This window comes from Hydra viridissima, unplaced genomic scaffold (assembly GCF_058129835.1).
Source record: "Hydra viridissima isolate aposymbiotic clone 2 unplaced genomic scaffold, HvirCarnegie_v1 scaffold_10, whole genome shotgun sequence".
In the NCBI taxonomy this organism is placed as follows: Eukaryota; Metazoa; Cnidaria; class Hydrozoa; order Anthoathecata; family Hydridae; genus Hydra; species Hydra viridissima.
Window position 1 is genome coordinate 4,356,205 of NW_028324309.1, and position 22,830 is coordinate 4,379,034.

The 22,830-nt window shown below is 26.3% G+C and overlaps 1 protein-coding gene across 2 annotated transcripts in view; it reads left to right on the forward strand.

Annotated features, from left to right (window-relative positions):
• Nucleotides 1-22,830, forward strand: part of LOC145192734 (E3 ubiquitin-protein ligase rnf213-alpha-like) — a 74,081-nt gene that overhangs the window by 12,857 nt on the left and 38,394 nt on the right. For both annotated transcript variants that reach the window (XM_090101150.1, XM_090101151.1), the window contains exons 8-22: nucleotides 3,028-3,189; nucleotides 4,754-4,953; nucleotides 8,681-8,994; nucleotides 9,990-10,228; nucleotides 11,670-11,876; nucleotides 12,242-12,431; nucleotides 12,780-12,844; nucleotides 12,918-13,191; nucleotides 13,323-13,406; nucleotides 14,115-14,237; nucleotides 16,132-16,294; nucleotides 17,632-17,922; nucleotides 19,270-20,096; nucleotides 20,191-20,347; nucleotides 22,314-22,531. In XM_090101150.1, the coding sequence (XP_089957276.1) occupies nucleotides 3,028-3,189; nucleotides 4,754-4,953; nucleotides 8,681-8,994; nucleotides 9,990-10,228; nucleotides 11,670-11,876; nucleotides 12,242-12,431; nucleotides 12,780-12,844; nucleotides 12,918-13,191; nucleotides 13,323-13,406; nucleotides 14,115-14,237; nucleotides 16,132-16,294; nucleotides 17,632-17,922; nucleotides 19,270-20,096; nucleotides 20,191-20,347; nucleotides 22,314-22,531 (3,514 nt within the window). The remainder of the gene's footprint in view (nucleotides 1-3,027; nucleotides 3,190-4,753; nucleotides 4,954-8,680; nucleotides 8,995-9,989; nucleotides 10,229-11,669; nucleotides 11,877-12,241; nucleotides 12,432-12,779; nucleotides 12,845-12,917; nucleotides 13,192-13,322; nucleotides 13,407-14,114; nucleotides 14,238-16,131; nucleotides 16,295-17,631; nucleotides 17,923-19,269; nucleotides 20,097-20,190; nucleotides 20,348-22,313; nucleotides 22,532-22,830) is intronic.

Consider the following 22,830-nt stretch of genomic DNA (forward strand, 5'->3'; position numbering starts at 1 on the left):
TGGGGTTATATTTGGCCTTTTTTAATCCAAATAATCCTAAACATGCTCAATAATGTTCAAATCTGGACTTGAGGAGGCTATTTCATTACTTTGAGAACTCCCTCCTCACACATGTATTTGCCACCTAGTTTAAATGGTTCTGCCTGATCGAGAATGTTCCATTATAAGGATAGGTTCTAAATCTTTACTTTTACACTCCCATACAAATTTAGAAAGTTCAATGGAGTTGGCCTTGTTTTCATAATAAAAAGAATAAAAAGAAAGAACACTCTAGAAATGTGTAGATTTTTCTAGAACTACTGACCAATACTAAATAAGCTATTTCTGCATTAGTTGTGTTATTATTGTCAAATTAATAATTGGTAAGGTTAAGAAAGTGATATAGAGACAGAGATAACCTTTTACAGCGGAGTGAGAAATAAATTAAGGGGGTATTATTTGGTGGTTATTAAATACTGTTACTGGACTTAGGCACCTGCAATACTGAAGTAGGTAAAAATATATCCATTGTACAATTAACATAGATTACATATAACATTGAAAGTGATCAGTATATATTTATTTCCTTTTGATTTTCATCTTGAGAACTAATACAAATTTATATGCAAATAATGCACAAGAAAAATTTTAGCATTGTAGAAAAGAACAAGAACATTTGATGAAATTTCAGCAAAAATCTGATGAAATTTCAGCAGTCGCATAAAAGAAGAGATGCTGTGTCTTCATAAGAATTTTCACTCAAAGAAAAATGCAGAATTCCACTCAAAATTTAAGTAGTTGGGCAATACCAGTTTCTTGAAGCTGAAATCAAAGGACAAAAGGAAAGAATAGCAAACATTTCCAAAAAAGTTCAAAGTTTATGGAAGAATAAAATAACTTTTCCTCATGTATCCAATCAAGTAATACAGGGAAAACTTTCATGTGTGTTAAAAACTTACAATGAATGTGCTAAATGAGCAAAATATTGCGCATTAGATGAACTGTTTGATATCACAAAAGCTAACCGAGTATGGTTGTCAACTTAAGATAAACAACTCTATTATCTACAAGTAGAAAATTGAGGAAAAGTTGGTTATGCCTTCTGTAAAGAAGCAAGAAAGGAAAAAATTTATCTTTCAAAGAGAAGAAAATTACCTGACAAGCCATTTACATCAGTTACATATGATCTCTCGTCTAATGATAGTGATAAGGAGTCAGATAAGTAAGAAGTTATAGAAAGTGAATATGAAAACAATTATGATGACAATGATGGAAAATGTCAAAATATACTTGCCCACCAATTAGGAAACATAAGAGTAAAGTTGCTGTGAACTTACTGACATCAACAAGAGTATCAACAAGAAAAGCTGCCAAAATTTGCAAGCATTTGGAACTCAATGTTGTTAACATTCAAACATCAATAAGAGTATCAACAAGAAAAGCTGCCAAAATTTGCAAGCAATTGGAACTCAATGGTGTTAACATTCAAACACCCAGTCAAGCCAGAGTTTATAAGTCAGTATTTAAGGAAGCTTCTAAACTGAAGAAAGAGATGATGAAAAACTTAAATACTGAAAGTGGCCTCCAGTGGAAAGTGGATTAATGAAAACGAATATCAGGTTGTAGTATTGAAAAACGAAAGAATTGAAGGGAAATTAGCTGCTCTGTGCTTGAAAGATGGAAGGAGAGGAGGAATATAATTTACGGAGTGCTGTGAAGACAATAGTGGCTGACACAACCAGTTTTAAGACTGGTAAAAAAATTGGTGTTATTGTAAAACGTAATTGAATATTTTCAGTGAAGGGGTTTTACACACCATTGTTTATTTCTTGCCTGCATCACATACTTGATAGTCACAAAATTGGAGGAAGCACCAAGTCTCCAAACATTGAGTATGCTTTTGTACCTTAGTTGATTAACAGTTATAAGGAATTGCAAGCAAAGTTTGTGAATGGAACAGAAGTGATTTTCGATAAGTCAGGCTGGAGAGATGACACGAAATTCTTGCATCATTTTACACTTGTATTCCATTTTTGCCATTCTTGCATTTGTTCTCATACATAAAACAAGGCCAACATTACAGAAAATCTGCAAATTTATATTGTATGACTAGGCAAAGTATTGGTTTGCTGATTAATTTTACAACAAGGTAGACTACAGTAACTTGTCACAAATACTGAAACCTTACAAATATTGGAGAATAACTAGAAACAAGAACCACCAGCACTGAAGATACTAAAAAGCAACCAGTGCATGCAATAAAAGTGATGCAGGAACTGTATTCTGTCTATAGAGAAAAAGACAATTTGCAGTCTAGAATAGACAGTGGTATACTGATGTATATTAATCATAAATATAGACAATACAAAGCATATGCTATGCTTTAGTAATAGTGACTAGATGTCATAATTATTAAAAAATGTACATGGTTAAGTTACAACACGCAATTTAATATTTTGATTTGGGGATGAACTTTTTTCGAAAGATATTGAAATAGCTATTTGCTTCTTTGGTTTTGAGTAATTATTCATTAAACTGACATAAATAATTTATAACTAATGCAAAAGGAAGAAAAAATCTATTGAAAATATAAACTGTAGTGTAAACTTCCAAAAGTTAAGAACTTTTTGAAAGTGCTTGATGATAAATGGATAGAAAGAAATTTACCATTCATTTGTGAATGAAATTTACTATTTATGTAATATTTAGTGTAAGTAGTCAGGGAAATGTTGTCAAAAAGGAGTATTCTTTTTATATTCAGAGAAATAAATGAGCATCTAAAAAAAAAAAAAAGATAAGATCAACTTAGTTAAATTATTCAAAAAATGTAATTGTTTATTGTTTTACTATGATCACTTAATTTAAATTATTTAAATGATACAATTATTTGATGACACTTAAATTGCCTTTCTTTTTTAAATTAATAAATATGTTTTTTAAAAAGATAATTTAATGTCTGTTTACATTTACTAATATATTTTGATTACTTTAAGTTATTGATTTAAAGTTTAAGATGTCAAATTACAAATTTATTAGTTATTTTTTTAGGTTTGACAATCAGTTGGTTGAGCTTGCAGAATCAAATCATAACAAAATACAAATATGTTTTTACCTCATGGTACCAAGCCTTGTTGACCAGCTTTGTATAGTATTTGGAGCTGATGTTCTTGGTAGATGGCAAAAACCTCTTGTTCGCATGAATTTATACAAGTATGAATATTACAATTTACATTACAAATTAAATTTTATATTACATAAATTTTATTACAAATTACATTACAAATAACATTACCAATTATGCAAGTTACATTACAAAGTTTCATTACAAATTATATTAAAAATTTTATAATAAATTTCATGAGTTATAAATTACATTACAATTTACATTAAAAATTACATTACAAATTACATAATTTTCATTATAGATTTCATTGTAAATTTCATTATAGGTTTCATCATAAATTTCATTACAAATTATAACTTACATTACAATATACAATACAAATAAAATTACAATATATGTTACAAATTACATTACAAATTAAATTATAAATTGCATTTAAAATTGCATTACAAATCATATCAGAGATTAGATTGCAAATTATAATATAAATGGCATTACAAATTTTATTACAAATCAATTAAAATTACATTACAAATTTTATTACTAAGTATACTCTAGTATCAAAACAATAAAATCAATGAAAATCTATCACTAGTTTTCATTTTATCCAAAAGGTACCCAAGATATATATATAATAAGTTGTCCTTTTATATACATTTTGGTGGTAAAAGCGATAGGGAAACTTTTATTATTGACTTAAAAACTTATTCAAAGTTGTATTAAAATTATAAATGTTTTTCTGAGTTTCATCTTTTTTTGTGTGTGCACAGAAAATGAAATTTTAAAGTTTTACAATTTTTTTTATTTTGTCTCTAATAAAAGAATAAAAAGTTTCAATTCATTTATTTTATTTCATCTTATAAGTGTTCAAACTTGTATAGTTTTTCCGCAGCAAAGTGAACTTACAATTGATAGCCATGCAAGTGCCCAGTGGGCACATGACGTTGAAACAACGTTGAAATAACGTTGATCAACGTGGACCAACGTTATTTCAACGTTGTTTCAACGTCGTATGCCCGCTGGGTGGCTATTACTTACTAAAGAAAATAAAAGAACTGGATTTAAAATTGTGAGAAAAGTGGCTTAAAGAAATAAGCTGATAAAACAAATATTGTCAGAATACATAGAATAAATAAATCATTAAATGCCTATTTTTTTGTTGTATAATAAAGGACAGAAAAATTTTTACTAAACTATAATTAACAAATTAGGTTAACATGGATTAAAAGGCTATAGTTTGACAATTAAAACTGAAAAAACAAACACAAAAGGTGAAAAAGCTGTACTCTAACTGAAAAAAACTTCACTTGATATGAAAGTAATTGATTTATAGATTACATACTTTAGTTGATTGAAATTTACATAAGCAATTGGTCACACTAATAACAGATTCATTTTCAAGAAATCTTGTTAAAAAAAATTTAAACATTTAAAAATATATTTTGTTACTTTAAGTTTTGGAACGAAAAGTTTTTAATTAAGTGTAAGCCATGTTCAGATATTATGAATGTAAGATTTTTATTAGCTTTTTTAAAAGGTTTTGTAATAGAAAGTAGTTCTGAAATAGGTTGTAAAATAACTAAAGATAAAAGATATAACTTATAACAAAAAAGATAATATATGCTATTATAACTTAATTTTTTCCTCTAGAAATTTTCCAAATGGGCATATTTACATAGGCCACTTAATTTGTTCAAAAGAACATTTCAGGAAGCCTGTTGAGTATAAATACTTAACTTTTCGTGAAAAAGACGAAATATGGGAATATCTTCACTATACTTATCCTTCTACTCCAACTACCAACCGTTTATTAGTGATAAGCAAAGATTTCTTAGATGTTCTTGAAACAGGTAAGTTACATTAGTGGTTTTGATGAGTAATCAAATTTAAATGTTTTATGTTTTATATGGAGTTAATAAATGAAATTATAAAAATAAATTAAGATATTTAAAAGATAAATAAGTTAAATTTACTAAGTAAATATAAAAAAAAAACTTTTACTTTAAAAGACTTTAAACTAAGAAAAATAAAATCTTGGGCTTGTTGCTATTGTTTTCAACAGTCTTAAAAACATTAAGTCTCAGCCATGGATCTACCATAGGATGAATTCATGACCCAGCTTTTTTTGGCATCTTTTATATCTAAATAATGCTTTACCATGTGCAAGATGATACTCCTACTACTAACATATAATTTCAAGGTTTTAAGCTGTGAATTCAGGATATTTTGTGTGTTTTTGCAAAATTTTTTCTCATATTTGGGATCAATGTCTCTATATAAACACATCAAAATCTACTTCACAATCATATCTTACAAAATCTGCATTTTATTGCTATTATAAAAAATGTTAATAAGTGTCAAAAAAATATTGGTAAAGTACAAAATTGAAATTCCAAATCACTATGGATGATCAGATGAAAATAAAAATTAGAAAGCCGAATTTAGCTAATCCTTTTTTTTATAACTTATTATCAATAGCAAACACTTCAACTAAAAGAAATCCAAAATTTCTAGTCTACAACATGTTTAGTTTGTGAAATATTGTATGTCAAGTTTAATATTGAACAGAAAAAGTGTGCTTTTTACTGCAACAACACACTTCACTTCAAATCAATTTTTGACCAATATTATCAAAAACACCTAAGTAATAAAACATTTTAAGACAGGTAATGCAACAGGCTTTAAAAAAAAAAGTAGTTTTGTGATTTACTAGTAAGAAAAAATTTTAAAAGTGTTGGAAATCTCAACTTTGTTTATCTAAAAAAAAATATTCAAAAAGCTTCCTTTCACATTTTCAATAATCTACAAAAATGTTTGCTCAATTTACTGATAAACAAGGAATGATGTCAGTTGAAGAGTCTTTTTGTGTTTTTCTTGAATCCAGATTGGGTAGATCTGGATGTAATAACTCATCATAAATCACTTTCCAGATATCCATTTTAAGCGTTATTGGGGTTATGAAAAACTGTTACATCTCTCCTAATTAGTTCATCAAGGATGTAATATTAGAGGCTTTTTTTGAAAAGTACAATAAAATGAACAGTTATAATGATTGATGAGTATTTGGATTTCAACAACCTGGATGTTGCAGACCTGGTTCTTCTAAGTAGCCAAGGTAAGGATGATTCAACTGGGAATTCAATTTTTAATATAGTTAAGTACTGCCAAAAGGATGTCTAAATAGTTCAGATGTATTTTCATCAACTTAAACTCCAATTTTGATGTTTATGTGTAATGATTGTAAGCACATTATGTGGTATAATCATATACCTCAGAGAATATAATTCTGTAGGCCAATTATTTTTCAGTTCAACAAAGAGAGTATGGAGATAAATCTTACTACAAAAATGATGTAAAAATGAATTAATACCATTGAAAGTTAAACCTTTTTATGCTTGACTTTGATTTTGTACTTAGTATGAGAGATTGAAAATACCTCACCTACCTCAGTAAAAATTTGTTAATGCAGAATTGTCTAATCTGTGAAGCAACACTATGCATAATGAATGGTGCAACACTATATATAATGAATGGTGCACTACCATTTGGTATCTCCTTTTTCTGCTTGAATACAGTTTTTTGAATGCCGCTTACATATTGCATATAGAATGGATGCAAACCGATCAAACATTTTAAAAGCAAATAACAACACAATCAATGTACAATTTGTTGTCAGTGGATTAAACACCAGTTCTACAGGTAACATTTGTCAATGAATATTCATAAATCTTCAGCTTTTAAGAAACAGAAAGTCAACATAGGCAATTTTTAAAATATTGAATACATCATGCTAGAAAAAGATTTAGAGTAGACTTATGTGATGTCTTAATTCATGCCATGAGTTAATGGGACAGTCATCAGTACAAGACAGGAAAACACAAAAAATTGAAACCGATGTTCAAGCAAGTCTTTTACCATTATACTTATGTAGCTGTGTATTTTGTTAGATTACAAACTATATTTGAAGTGTTTTTTTCCAAACAGCGGTAAATCACAAAATTTTGAAGGCTGAGATCAACATTGGTTTTTATGAACTTTGAGGCTAGAATTTTATTGGAATTGTATTTTAGTTGAAAAACACTTAAATCCAATAGAAAAATGCACATAATTAATTTTTTATTTTATTTTAATTGTGTTGAATCCAAATTATTATTTGTGCCAAAGAGCAATAACTCCATTAAAAGTATTTTATTAATTTTTTATATTTTTTATTATAAATCTGTGAACAAATTGGTTTTACTATAATGAGTGATTCATTTGAATCAGAACTTAAATACGTGACAGTTTCAGAACCTGGAAAAGTACAAAAATGGAGTAGAAATTCCAAAAATGGAAGAAAAATAAGAAAAAACATGACAACATTTGACATTTTTAACATGACTTTGTCATGTTAAAAATGTTAAGCTGTGTGATCAAAAAATTGATTATAAATATGGGAATTAATAAGAATCACAAAGCATTGAGTTTTTACAAAATTATTGAGATGTCCTCATTTGGTGAAATTGAAAGTGAAGATGAAGAAAAATAAGCTTTTTAAAAAAATAATTTTACTTATTTTTTGTTCCAAAATGTAATAAATCCATACTTTTATGCCAAAATGAGTTAAGTACAAAATTGAGTTATTAAAATCAATATGCTCTGAAATACTGAAATTTGATTGTTTCAATGCTTTTGATTATTTTTTATATGCCAACTCAATAAATCAAACTTTTGCAAAGATTTTAATATAGATAAATAATTTAAAACTTTTTCTTGACTTTCTCAAAATCCTTTTGAATGGAGTTAATGCGGTTAGGAAAAAATGTTTCATTTATAGTAGCATTGTTTAAATAAAAATTTTAAAATATTGTACAATTAAAATTGATAAACTTAAGAAAATATTTTTCTACTAATCTTTTTACAGCAGATGCTGTACAAAAACAATTCTTCTATTTGTTATAAAGTTCATATTATCTTCAAGATTTTTTTCGAATCATCTTTTTCAAAATGTTATCATTTTTTTAAATTAAACAAAAAATATCTTTGTCTGCCTATTTGGATGAATTTGTTCACCTTTCATTGCTCATAGTGCAAATGATATTCTTAAAAAATCCTAAAGAGCAGGCTAAAAGCTTTTCTTTAGATTATCACTAATGACTAAGATTGAAAAACATCTGCAAAAACAAATTTAGCTAAATACCGAGAGGGAACATACAATACAACTCTGAAGAGAAATTACAAAAATGATTTTCAAGATGGTTTCTGTGCTAAGAACATCCAAAAATGTGATGAATTTTTTAATGATGGTAGTATGTTCACATGTTGGTGAATAGTATACCACACAACATATGATACTTAACATAGCTATCACGATTTGATTAGAAAGTTATTTTTATATACTAATATTTTACCTGCTCACATTTTATTATCATATTAAATTAATGACCAAAGTTGTGTCTTTAGTTTGATTGCATAATATTGTATGTGTACAACGTGTTTTTCTTATGTCCAAATATTTTAAGAATTTTTTCAAACTGTTTGTACTAAGTTGTAGCATTTCTTTTTGCACACACTAATTTATTGTATTTTTGTATTTAGATATAATGTTTTATCAAGTGGATGATGTCTTTTTGTTTCCGCCAGACGTTGAAGAGCAGTCATGGTTTTTAAAAAAAGTTAGTCTTATAAAAAATTTTTTTTCAAACCATGGCAAGCAGTCAGCAGACGAAATATATTCAACAGTTTTTAAGAATTATCTCAGTCTATATGAGCTAAACTATTTAAATCTTGGCTACAATCTTAATAGATCAATGTTTATTAGAGGTTTATATTCTGGGTTTTATGGTGCTTACTCTATGAATGATAACACACAATATCTATGGAGGAAGATGACATATAAGCAACCCATCATGGTATGTATAAAATGATAGAAGTTTTAAGTTATAGACAGGAGTATCTTTCTTTATCTTTTAAATTTTAAAAAAAATTTAGGAAAATGCTTTATAAAACAAAACATTGCAAAAACAAAAATGAAATATTGACTTTTTAAAGGGAATATATTAATCTTATTGCAAATTTTTTTAAAAACAGTAAAATTTGGTATTTATAAAATAACAAATGTTATTTTGAGTGAATGATAAATTAATGTAAAAAAAGATAACTTAATATAAAACAAGATAATTTCGAACAGTTTGTCATTTAAATTGGTATTTATATTAAATTATTATTAGAGCTTTTCCAAAACTGAATTTGTCTTCACTAGACATAAAAGGATTTGTAAATTTTCTTTTTGTAAATATTTTTGCCTCAAAACTTAAACGTAAAAAAAGTCATCAAACTTTAGAACAAAGTCCTTAACAAATAAAATCCTTTAATTAAAAAAAAGATATTGAATTAATTATATGTTAAAATGGTAGCCAAAATACTTAGTTATTGATTTTTTTAAAAATGATAAAATGATAAAAGCATTCAAACTTTAATCTGAAAAATAATTTTTCAAATCTTGAAAAATATATTTAATCAAAAGATTCTTAAAAAATGTTTGGTTTGTTTCAAATAGAAGTATTCCAATTTATACCAGTTGTGCAAGTTGTGCAAGTTGAGACTGAAATGAATGAATGGGAGAATCTATGTAGGGAAAAATATTAATCTGTCAAAAATCCACCTTTATAAATTTTTTATAAGACAATAAATTTTTCAGTTAAAAAGAGTCTACTTACACACTGGTTTAAATGCTATACTCTTTTTTTTTCCGTATAGATGAAAATTTATATATGGAAAATTACACAAATAGTAATCTTATGTTAATACTTTTTATGTAGTCTGATTTTATTTTTATTTTCTAAGTTAATAAATTTTTATAAAATTGTTATTATAAAGTTGAAAGCATTTAAGTTATTATGTTTAGGAATTGTTTGCAGTTCTAGAAAAGCAACTTAAAGTGTACAAAGATTCAAAGTTACATGACCGTCTTAGATGTTGTTTATCTCTGTCACTCATCTTTTTTGATAACCAAGACTTAGTTCAAGAAGCACCAATAAGTTTTATTTCTTCAGCTTTTGAATTGTTATCAATAGAAAACTCTGATTTGTGCTACAATAATATATCAGAATGGATTAGGCAGTTATTTCCAAAAGAATATTTGAGGTTAGTTAATTTATCAAGAGACTCATTAGAGTTATTTTAACTTGATACATAAACTGGTCTCAAGAATCAGTTTTTAACTAAGTTAAATCAAAACTATCTGTTTTAGTCAAAATATAAATCCATTTCAAGATATTTTTTGCTTTTAGAATCCTTATATTCTTGTTTCTCATTTCTTAAGTTTTTTTTTTAAAAAAAGCTTAACATTCCCTAAAAGCAAGGAAAAATATTCAATGTATTAACATTATTCCAAATATTAAAGTGGGTAAATTATTTTAACTATTTAAAAATTGTTTTTAAAAATAAAAAAAATTAATTTAATTTTGATTGAAATATTTTATATTGTATTTTGTAACATTTAACTTTGTGCTGAGAAAGTTTTTGAATATTTGCTAGTACTATATGGTAGATAATATTTTTCTATCTTTCATTAGAGTTAGGTGTATAAATATATGTATATACCTATATACCTATATTTAGCTATGTAAATATCATATAACTCCCACTGTCAATGGTGTGCTCAAATGTAAATTCATAAGGAGTTTCTGTCTTTCCACTTCATAAGGAGTTATGCAGAGGAAGGATGAAAATTTTCAATTTTGAACTGTTGATTCTTGCTTATTGTACTGCCCAAATGACTTCTTTCTAATCATTATTAAAAAAAAATTTTTTTTTGGTTCTGGTTATATATGCCTGTCTAGTTTCAGTCAAATTCAGTCTAGTTTCTTTTTAAAGTTTGGATCATATGATTTACTTTTGAATAGTCTTATATAAGTTTTCATGAAATATAAATTTTTTGCATAAAATAATTTTGCATAGCTGTTACTTTATTCAAAATTTGAAAGTGTTATTTCCAAAAAATCTAAATCCATTTTAAAAATTTGATATTTTTTTTAAATGTTGTTGTTTAAAACAGTTAATGATTTTCAAGTGAAATTTTTGAAAATATTTTTTCTCTTGATAAACTGAGGATACTTTTTCAAGAAGGGGGTAAGGGGGGTAACTATATTAGTGTCGGGAAGTGTCATCTCTTTCCTGTCTAATAGAGTAGAAAAAGATTTTTAAATATCTGTACAGGCTTTGTTTTTGCTTTTAGTTATTACATAGTTATTACTCTATAGTAATAGCTAAAGCTTTTCAACCCAATTAGTTTCTTAATTTTCAATTTTTAGGATAAATTTTATAAGCAAAATTTTGTGCTGTTTGAATAGGAATTAATGTGAAAAATAAATTCCTATTTGAATGATTAGTTATGGATAATTAAAATGCTTATGTGAGCTAATCTAATAAGGCAACACAAGTTATTTAAAACTTTTAGGTTCACCCAAAATAACTCATTTTTTTAAATAACCTTATCAAGTGTTATGTCATCGAAAAAGTGATTATTAATAAAAGAAATGAAATTATTCTTTTGTGGATTGACTTTGTCTTAAATTTTTTTTAGATTCATTCAAGCTGCTTTAATTTCATTGCTGAAAATGTGGTTTGAAAAGTATAAAAGCTCTTCAGATAGCAACATTCACGTTTGGTGTTATGTGTTAGTCATACTTCACATCATTTCTGATGAAAAAAAAAGCAAGCAAAAGGACTTTAATATGAAAAATTGTGGCTTACCAGATTTTTTTAAAACTAGTTACTCTACAATTTATCAGTAAGTTTATAGTTATTTTTTCTAATGTCACAAGCTTGCAAGGTAAATATAAAGAAAAATGTCTTTCCTTGTTTTTTTGCTCATTAAATTTGTTTTATTTGGCAAGCATTTTTAATAACTATGATTTATAAAACTAAATGGTTTACTTTTTCACAATTATGTACATAAGTTTGCCATAGTTTTGTGAAGAAAATATCCTGGTTTTGAAAACCTTGACTATAAACTTTGCTTTATATTTTATTTTTATAATTATGATAATGCTGCTAGTAACTCTGTATTACTATATGAAACCTTAAAACTATAATTATCTACTGAGATTCATATTTAAAAGGATGTTTTTATCAATTTATTTTCCTTCTTTTTAGGGAAACCTTTAACAATCTCACTAAAATTAAGGACAGCTTACAAATAGATGTTTTACTTCAGAAAGGTATTGCTTATCTTATGGAGCTCAAGAATTTTCCTGAAGCCTTAAAGATTGAGTGTTTTAATAAGCGTCTCTTGGTTAATATGGTAGCAAATCATATGAAATCTCAACATAGTTTGAATTATGTTGTAAGATAAACTTCTTTTAGTAGATAAAATAGATAATAATTCTCACTCAGAAAGGAAAAGTTCCAAAAACAAATTTTAAATTAGTAACAGTTTACCATTGTTGTAAATATTAGTAAAATCAATTACTATCTCTAAATAGAATTTGTGCATTTCTTTATTTTCTTGATTCAGTAATATGCTTTTAATGCATTTATTATACTTATCTTTAAAAGAAAAAAGAAAAAACTTAACCTCTCTTTCCGATTTAATTTTCTGATCTGAGTTAATTTTTTTTTGGTTTGTTAAGAACTATTTGTTTTTTTTCTTCTAAAAACATAAGCATAATTCATAAGCAATATCTTTTTTAAGGTTAATCATTGTCAAAAGTTTTTAGTTGAGTTGCAGGTAAATGTTGAACAAAAAGAATGTAATAGGTGAGAATTTTTTACAATTTGCCAAGTTGTGTGAGTTTTTTTACAAAATTTTGTTGCTTACTTTTGTCTTTAGATGTCACTTAGTTTATGCCCTACTCAATATGCTGTTGGTGTCCTCAGAAAAACTAGATGTTGATGATGAGAGTTGTGGCTTTTTTTCTGAAATTTTTGTTTGTATAAATAAGTTTTACAAACTGATTGATCCAAAGGATGACTTAAAGTTTCTAACAAAGCTTAATGATGAAATTCAGAAGTTGACTCCAATTATTATAAATGTTATGCAATCTAAGTTTACTGAAAGGCGATGTGATTGGCGTGTACTAAAAAATTTGTTTTCACAACTGAAAGTAAACCTATTTATATCTACAAATATTTTATATGTTGTCATCTTTCATTTTAAGTTTTGTTAAATAAAGTTTTACAGTTTTTTCTTCTTTTAAGTAAACTCTAATGACTATAACATTTGCAAATTTTTTAGGTTATAGAAATGATGCTGGATTTAGAAATAACAAAAGAAAACAATTTTAAAGATCTTGGACTTGATATTCTTAGACATAAAATTGTAAGTAACTGTCTTTTTAAAATGAAAACTCTTTTTAACTTTTATTTAAGTTATGTAACAAAATTAAATGTTTTGCTGTATTTAACAAAATTTTGCTCTATTTGTTAATATATTATATAGTCTCATAAAAGTATACACATATTTTCATTAAGGACAGACTTGTTTCTTTGCACATTCAGCCTCCTTTTGTATTAACCATCCTTAGTCTCTCCTACTTATTTATTTTTTTTTTTACTACTCCAATTAGTGATATTTTTTTACTTGTATAATAGTTATTACAAATGATGAATTACTTGACTGAGATGATTATCATTAACACAATACTCTGCAATGTTCTATGCTACGATGCTCTATGCTAAAATAAGCACTAACCTACAATGATTTTCTTTTAAACAAACAAAATCTTTTGCTAGAATTTTTGTTATAAAAATTTTGCCTAGTAAGTTTTAAAAAAGGTTAGTAAACATGTTCAGAGTGTTCTAGTTAAGTTTAAAGGTTATTTGAACTCAGCAGTGTTGTTTTTCAATATTTACCCGTTAGAATTATGACATGTGAAGATCATATTTTTTACTTAACTGAAGTTTATATGACTATCATTTCCATCATTAAACAAACCTTGTTTGATATAAAGGTGCTTTTTTGGTTATCATACTTATAAAAGTTTAGCATAAGTGTTCTTGTAATTTCTTTGTTTGTTTTGGTATTTAGAAAAATGCTGAAAAAAAGCTTTTGTTAGAAGCTTATTGTGAATTGGACATTTCATCATACAGAGAGGAAATCCAAACACTTTTTGATGAATCATTTTCTGCTACTATTGAAGAAGTTTCAGAGGTAAAGTTCTTAAATTTTTACTTGTTAGTATGTTTATAATTATTATCAGTTTCAAGTTTTAAGCAATTTCAATAATTCTATATTGAAATACTATAGTATCTTGACATAAAGATACCTTAAAATAAAGCATAAAATAAGATTAGATGTTTGAAATGTAAAGATTCTCTTATTGGAATTGTTACAACCAAAAATAAATTCAGGATGAGTATTGGTTATACACATTACACACACATTATTCTTTTGCAAATTACAAAGCTATAACTGGTTTAACTGTAGCACATCAGTTTCTAGAAATATTGCTGAATTCCCATATTTACTGCTAAGAGTGCAGTAGAATTACTGCTAAAAGTGAAATAGTTTGTGAAAATCTATTGCACTCTTAGCAGTATATACACAATATAAGAGTATTATTAAATGTTTAGCTGTAATATTCTTTATAAACATAATAACTCATTTAAGTGTAATATAAATATTATCCTTTGAAAGTCCTATGAAAAAGAAATTTGGTTGTACACTTGGTCTGGACCATCACAAACAACATTCATCAGTTGAGTCCTGATTTTTTGCAAAAATATCTTGATGCAGGAAATGAATTTTAAAGTGCAACAGCCAAATTTGTATTATGCATCAAGTGGACTGTTAACTATATGTTAGCTGGAATTTGTTATCATGCACTTAAGTTGTGGTTACCTAGGAAGTTCTCACATATCTACTTAAATGTCTTCCATGCATCTTGTCTCTTTGTATCAAAGCTTTTCTCGAGTCCTTCATTTTACATTATATGTTTTATCTAGGGTCTTCTTGAGGTAAATTGTGTAACAAAACTGCCTTTAAACTTCTGGTTTAAAAGCCACTGAATAACCACTACATTTCATAGGTTTGCAAAGACCAGTAAAGTTGTATTAAAAAGACTTTTGTAGGAAAGGATCTGAAGAATTTGCCTAAATCCAGATTTCTTTTACATAAAATACATACGAGGACATCATTCTGTTGCAAGTATTTACCTTTCAATCAAGAAGCAAGGTGTCCCTTTGATAACTCAATTCTTTTATTATTTTTAGCTGAAAGATTATCTCTTATATTGATTCTTAGCTGAAAGATTGTTTCTTATATTGATCTGCTGAAAGATTGTTTCTTATATTGATTTAACTTCATTTATTGAGGAGCAGAGCTAGAATTTGTTATCATGCACTACTAATTTAAGAGTTGATTTCAGGTTAGAATAGATGATCCTGTATTTATTCTTTGCACGGAATTCTCACTTATTAGATAAGCAGAAATAACAACTTTCCTGGAGATTCACTGGTTTTCTCTGTATCATAGAAACAATAAAAGAACAATTGATAATTTCCATCTTTTCAACTAGTCACATAGACTGTTTGATTTTGAAGTGCAAATAGTATGAGGTGGCTGCTAGGATTATTCTGTGTTATTTAAAACAAACAAAATCCTACATAAGAATAATATCTAAAACAGAAAACATTAGGATTGGTAAATTAGGAACAAAATAACTAAATTTCTTTAAAAATAAAGTCAATTATTTTATTAACAGCAATAACATAGTTAGTCTCATCTCAGAAAATTGAAAAATACTATCTAGTTCATTAATTCAGATTGTTGAAAAAAAAAAGCAACTTTAGCTAGTGTAATCTGAGTAGTCGAAAAAAAGTTTATTGTTTGAAATATTTTTTTGAAATTTTTTTTTTTTGAAATGTTTTTTTTTTCTTAAGTGTGTGGTATTTTTCATTAATCTTTTCCATCTTTTAATTGATTTTTAGTTGATTAAGAAAAAAACATTTGTTTTAGTTGAGTCTTTTTTTGAAACTTTTTGAAAGAAAAGCAGTTTTTTCTCCTTAGTTTCTTTGTACCTATTTACTTACTATTTTTTTTTTAGAAGAACAATGATTCAAATTGGCTTTACAGATTACCTTTAACTTACATCTCAAAACTATTAACAAATTTCATTACAAAGAAGTGGAAAAATTTAACTAGCACAGATGAGAAAATGAATTTTTGTGTTTCTTGGAAACCATTTAAAGTACTAATGGAGCAATTAGGTAAAGAAACATTTTTATATAAAATATAAGTTGCATTGAAACTGATTTTGAGTCATGTTAGAATATAGCCAAATCTAATTTGGTTTTATTCGGAGTTGTTAACTAAACATCCATAGCACCAAAGTGTGATTTTTGTCTGTTTATTCTTTTTGCACTCCCCAAATATCTGTGCCTTAATCTATTATTTTACATATAAATATTTACTTCATATTAAAAACGCCATAAGTACCCTTACAGAAAGTTTCCATGTAAAAATCATGAAAAAAAACCATAGTATTTCAATTGATATTTCGAACACTATAAGTCTTGGCTAATCCATGCTTTTCCCATGGAAAAGCCATAACCCATAGGTTTCTCATGACTGCAAATAATTGCAACATTACAAGTCATTAAAAAAAACTGCATCATATGCAAGTATCAGAATATGAGTAACATACATGTAAATATATGTTGTATAGTGACATTCAATGAAAATTAAAAACTTAAGTCTTAAACTAAAAAATTGGAATTGACGAACACAAAAAAATATATATATAATAATTTTATTTTAATATGTAAAGTTAAAAGCTTCAACTAATCAAAAAGAATGGCTGATAAAGTAAACAAATATCAACTGAAGTTGTTACCAATAAACAAAAATACAAGTATGCCATCATAAGCAACTAATTACTCCTATGATGGCACACTTTAGATAAATTACACAAATAAGAATTATTTTTATTTTTTATTAATAGAAATATAACTTATGATAAAAACAAAATTAAAAATGAATGTTTGGTTTATAAACTTAGTACACATAAAAAGGTTTTTCTTTTATCTTTACTATCCTCCATCTATACCTATCAATATGTATGTATATATGTATGCATGTATGTATGTATGTATGTATGTATGTATGTATGTATGTATGTATGTATGTATGTATGTATGTATGTATGTATGTATGTATGTATGTATGTATGTATGTATGTATGTATGTATGTATGTATGTATGTATGTATGTATGTATGAATGCATGCATGCATGAATGCATGCATGCATGCATGCATGCATGTATGTATGTATGTATGCATGTATGCATGCATGCATGCAACATGCTACGTATGCAACGTATGCAATGTATGCAATTTGATGTATATATGTATATGTAGGGGAAAAGCATAGGTGCAGACTTTTTTTATATTAAAAGATACCATTTTAATAGTGGAATCTTGCTTCTTAATTTTTCATGTTGGGTTGAAATTTTTTTAATGAATCTATAACAGAAATTTGTAATGTTGTCAAAGCAATAAGATTGAACTTGGTTGCATTTTTGTTTTTTTATTTTTTTTATCCAGGGAAAGTATCTGACAATGAAGACTCTGATATATTTATTGTTGAAGTTAAATCTTTATTTCAATATACTTTGGAAAACATCTCTGAAGGCAACATTACATTTGCTGAGTTTTACAAACTATCAAGCAATCAAGCAAAATTGTTTAGTCTTCTTGAAGTCATAAACTTTGATTTAGCTAATGATTTCAAATTCAATTACGATTTAAGGTTGATGCAGTTAAATCATTTCAATAGAGCTCGGGATGTTGTGAATTACACTCTACAGATTTGTAAAAAGCTTCTTCATAAAACAGGTTAATAAGAATACTTTTTAATAAGTTAAAATATAATGAAAGGCAATATATAATGAAAGACAATACAAACTTACAATAAATCATCTTATTCATATGATGAATAAGATGATTTATTGTAAGTTTGTAATGTCTCTTTTTTTTACATTAACATGTTAAACAAACATAAACTGAGTTATTTAATATTTAGATAAAATTTACTAAAATTATTATACACTTTTTATATTCTTAAAAATGAAATAATTAAACAAAAACATTTTTATAAAAATCAAGTTATTTAAAAATTAAGTTGTTTAAAAATGTTTGTAGATTTTATCACTATTCAGTTGTTGTTTTATTTTTAGATATTGTAAATAATTTCTGTAAATTTTTACATACCTATGATTTTATGCTAAAGTTTAACAAAAATCTTTTTATATTTGAACGAAACTTCAGTAGCAAAGCTTCTGAATATGAATATGTAAAAATAAGTGTATGAATATATAACAGTTTCCTGTTTAAATTTTCAAACTCATAAAAGTTACACTTTATCAAAAGTAGAAAAAAGAAGTTTCTAACAATTTTTTTAGACCTTGCTTGCTATATGTAATCTTATTCTCTTAAATCTGCATTGATTGAATTTTTAAAGAAGGATAATTTAATAAATAAAAAAATTGTAATACCAAAATGTAAAGAAACTATGATGATGTGGATAGATTTATATAGAAACCTTGATAATTATTGAATTGGTATAACTAATATTGTTTACATTGATATAACATAATATTGTTTAAAAAAACTAATTTAAAAAAGATTTTCATTACTTAAAAATCTACGCATTACTTTTAAATTATGAAATGACGTAACTTTGATTCCGTGCCAAATTGAATTTTTTTTGGCGTAAGAAAATGTATATCTTGTTTATTTCGATACACACTCGTATTCAAGACAAAACAAAATATTTTTTAAATAAGTAGATATAGTAGTATAGAGGAATTTAAATTACATGTTTCTATGTCTGCTACTAATCAACATTTTAAAAACTTGCTCACTATTCCAACTAATTATTATAATACTATAAATGTAATTTATGCCAAATACACGTTGTAATACTACAAATTTAATATTTATGAGTAAGATATTTAATCTTGATAATTTTTTAAATGCCTTATTGCAGTTTGTTTTTTTTTTAAGAAAATTTTATAGCAGTGCTAACTCCAATTATATTTGTAGATAACCAAAGAATGTTCTACAACTTAACTCGTAGCTGGTATCTAATAACAAACTTCAGCACATGAGTTAAAATATAGTTGGCAGGTAATGTGGTAAATGATGTCATTGTATAAATCAATTATGTGTACTTCTTTTTAGTGGGAGCTGAAGCATTAGAGGAGAAATATCGTTCAGATTTGTCACTTCTTAAATTAAAAGACATTTTTGTAGAAGATGAACTCACCAAGTCATCTTTCACACAACTTTCAAGTGATGAAGAACTTTCAAGGGATGAAGAACTTTCAAGTGATGAAGAACTTTCAAGAGCTGAAGAACTTTCAAGAGATGAAGAACTTTCAAGTGATGAAGAACTTTCAAGAGATGAAGAACTTTCAAGAGATGAAGAACTTTTAAGGGATGAAGAACTTTCAAGTGATGAAGAACTTTCAAGAGATGAAGAACTTTCTAGTGATAAAGAATTTTTAGATAAATTTAAGATTGCAGAAAAAAAGTGTCTTATCAAAACATGCAAGTATTTCCAAGTTTCAAGAAAATGGTTTGAGCTAGCAATGCATATGTCAGATTGCAAAATTATGAGTAGTTTTTTGTTTCAAAGAGAAGTTTGTTTAACTGCAGAAAACTTAAAAGATTGTAAAATTCTAAAATATTATGAGTTAATGAAAAAAATAGTTTTGCCAACAATTAGAAGTTTGAATAATTTAATAAATGACATTATTTCTTGCAAAGTAAGTCCATCTGAAGTCATCGAATTATTTTCTGGATACAATCAACAGTGTTGTGAAGAACTACTTTTAATTATAAAGTTTTTAAAGTTGCATTTTGAAAACGCTGATGTTAAAAACTGTGTTGAAAAGATAAACTCTGTGTTTCTAATGCAAAAATACTCTAGTGTTGCAAAAAGTATACTGAAAGTAAGAGAGAATCTTAATTTACAAGGAGAATTTACTGCTGTGGAGAAAATGATGGTAGTTTTTAGTTTAAATATTTGTGGCATTATTTTACCAAATTTGTTCTAATTTTAAACATGTTTAGCTGATCACAAAAATATTTTTATTTTAGAAACCATTAAGTGAAATTAAGGAGTTGCAATCTATTGACAATGATCTTAAAAATTTAGAGGGTTTCTTTGAAACCTTTTCACCTGATATTTCTAAGATATTCAATGCTATATCGTCTTGTCTACAACTTTTTCATTGGTTAAAAGATAACCTAAAAGGTTTGTTTTCGCTTTGTTTTTATTTAAGTATGTTTTTTTTTGCAGATTTTTTTTAGGATGATAAAGGATTTAAAAAAAAAGATTAAATAATTGAGGAGGCAGGTTTATAGATTTTTTAAAAAATTCTAAAACTTATTATATATATACCAAGTTTCATTAAAGACCAGAAAAGTATTTTTAAATTTTTAAGCTTCTTCAAGTATTTTAAAAACGTTTTTAAAAAATAATTTTTGGAGTTATCAGTATGGAAAAAAATTGCAATGCACATTTGAATAAAAAATTTGCACAATATGCAGGTCTTTTTTGCTACACCACAACCCAGCAAATATAAATACAGCATAATCATATAGCATAAACCAGCTATTTTCACTGCTAAATTATGTATTAATGCAGTAGAATAATAGTAGTATAGGTTGTAAATTAACTTTACTTAGCATTTTATTTTATCTTTTATTGCTATTGGTTCTAAAATCCATTGATTTTGACTTTTTTTGATTTTTAATCTTTAACCTGTGAAATAATCAACATTTGAAATTTTTATTTCTTTTTATGACATCACTTTTAAAAATACGAATATTTCAAAAGGATTATATGTAAATGCAAAATCAGTAAACTTTTATTTATTTTTCTTTACTAGCATAGTTTGAGCAAATCCTAGCCTAAAAAAGTACCACCTGTTGTACACAGTTTAGTGGAAAGACTAATCAGCCACTTAAAGTAGGCATGTAACTCATGATGCTTATTCTTCAAAAACAGGTGTTTTATATCTATATTTTCAAGGAGTTTTGGAATAATAGATATATTAGACTGGATTTTGAAGACTAATCTCCATGAGATTCATATCAACATAAACTGCACACTAACAGTGTGCAGCAAATTTTGGTCTTAAAAATCCCCAAAATGTTTTCGTTTGTGCAATTGAAATATTAGAACTCTGAAAAATACTGATCCTATTGACTCGATACTTCAAGCAATTTTTCAATCAGTTTTTTCTGGTAAATTTATAATTGGTTTGTTAGCACAATTTTTAAATGAAGCATCAGAGAGTTAAATATTTTTTCTGTTCTGCATTTTCCCTTATCTTGCCCAGTATTCTGTCATAGAAAACTAAACACAAATAAATTCAATTACTTCGTTTATCCAAAGTCCTTTTTTGAGTAAGAGATAGGAACATATAAACCCTAAGGAATTTTTTTTTTTTAACCTTAACATTTTTTAATTAAGATTTTTTTAAATTACTTTAAACTTTTAACAATATGAGTAACTTTTTACTCCTTATTTACAGGTTATAGCATTACTCTGGAAATGAAACTTCATTTTTAAACTCCATAATAAATTGGCATACCTTTTAAAAGTCACTATATTGGCACCTAATTTTAAAATATAACCTTGAGAGACTAGTTGTTAAATAACAACATGATTAATTAACTGTAGCATTAGGTTTTTGATTTCTCCACTAAACCTTATTTCTTTGTCAAAAAAATTTTTTAACAAAATGTCTTTACTTTTCAATTTTTCATGAAATTCAGACTCAAAAAAGTTTTAGTTTTTTGTCACTTAAGCCTCAAGTATTTTTGAACTTGTTTGCTTCTAAAGTTCTAACTTTATTATTTTAAATAATAGTTTGCTAGAGTTTGATTTTTCAAATCAGTTAGAAAGATCATTTTGTAGCGAACATAGAGATTGTTGCAAACATAGAGTTTCATAGGCTGGTTCAATTGACTGGTTAAATCTTTTTAATATGTTAATATTTTTGAGCCTCTTTTAATCAAGTCTTCTCTTCAACTTGTAATATATTACATGAAAACATCTTTTTAAAACAAAGTAGCATCTTTTACAAAGTTTAGCTTTAAGTGATAAAATTAGTTCTAGAATTTAAATTTTAATAGCTTTATTAAAGATACTCACAAATCCAAAACTAAATTTTTTTTTTTAGCAAATTAAATTTTTTGTTTACATATTGTAGATCCAAAGGAAGTAAAGGTTTTTGTTGAAATCATGTCAATAGCTGCTGGTGAAACAGATTATGAAGTAGATCGTGTAAAATGTTTTGAAGCTTGTTGCCTGGCATTCAGTCACATCATTTTTGACCTAAATATAAAATCTGGTTTTGAACAGCTGTTTCAAGCCTGCAGACAAACAGAAAGAATGATTTTAAATGATCAACAGATTTTTGAAAAGCTGGTAAATATCTAATATAGAAATTTGTTCTTAACTTATATATGTTAGTTTAAGAATGCCTTAATTTTTTTTAATATTGTATAAAATTTTTTTACTTTTAAATTGTTTATATATTCCAAACAAAGTTCATGAAATGAAATCCTTATACTTTTCTGTTATAGCTACAGACTTAGCTTTATGATTTGCAGAAATATGTAGTTATGTAGTAAATAAATATGTAGTTAATATGTAGTAATCTCTTTAATTTAAACTAAAACTGTGTCACCCATTCACACCCAGTTATCTCCTGTATAGATACAATT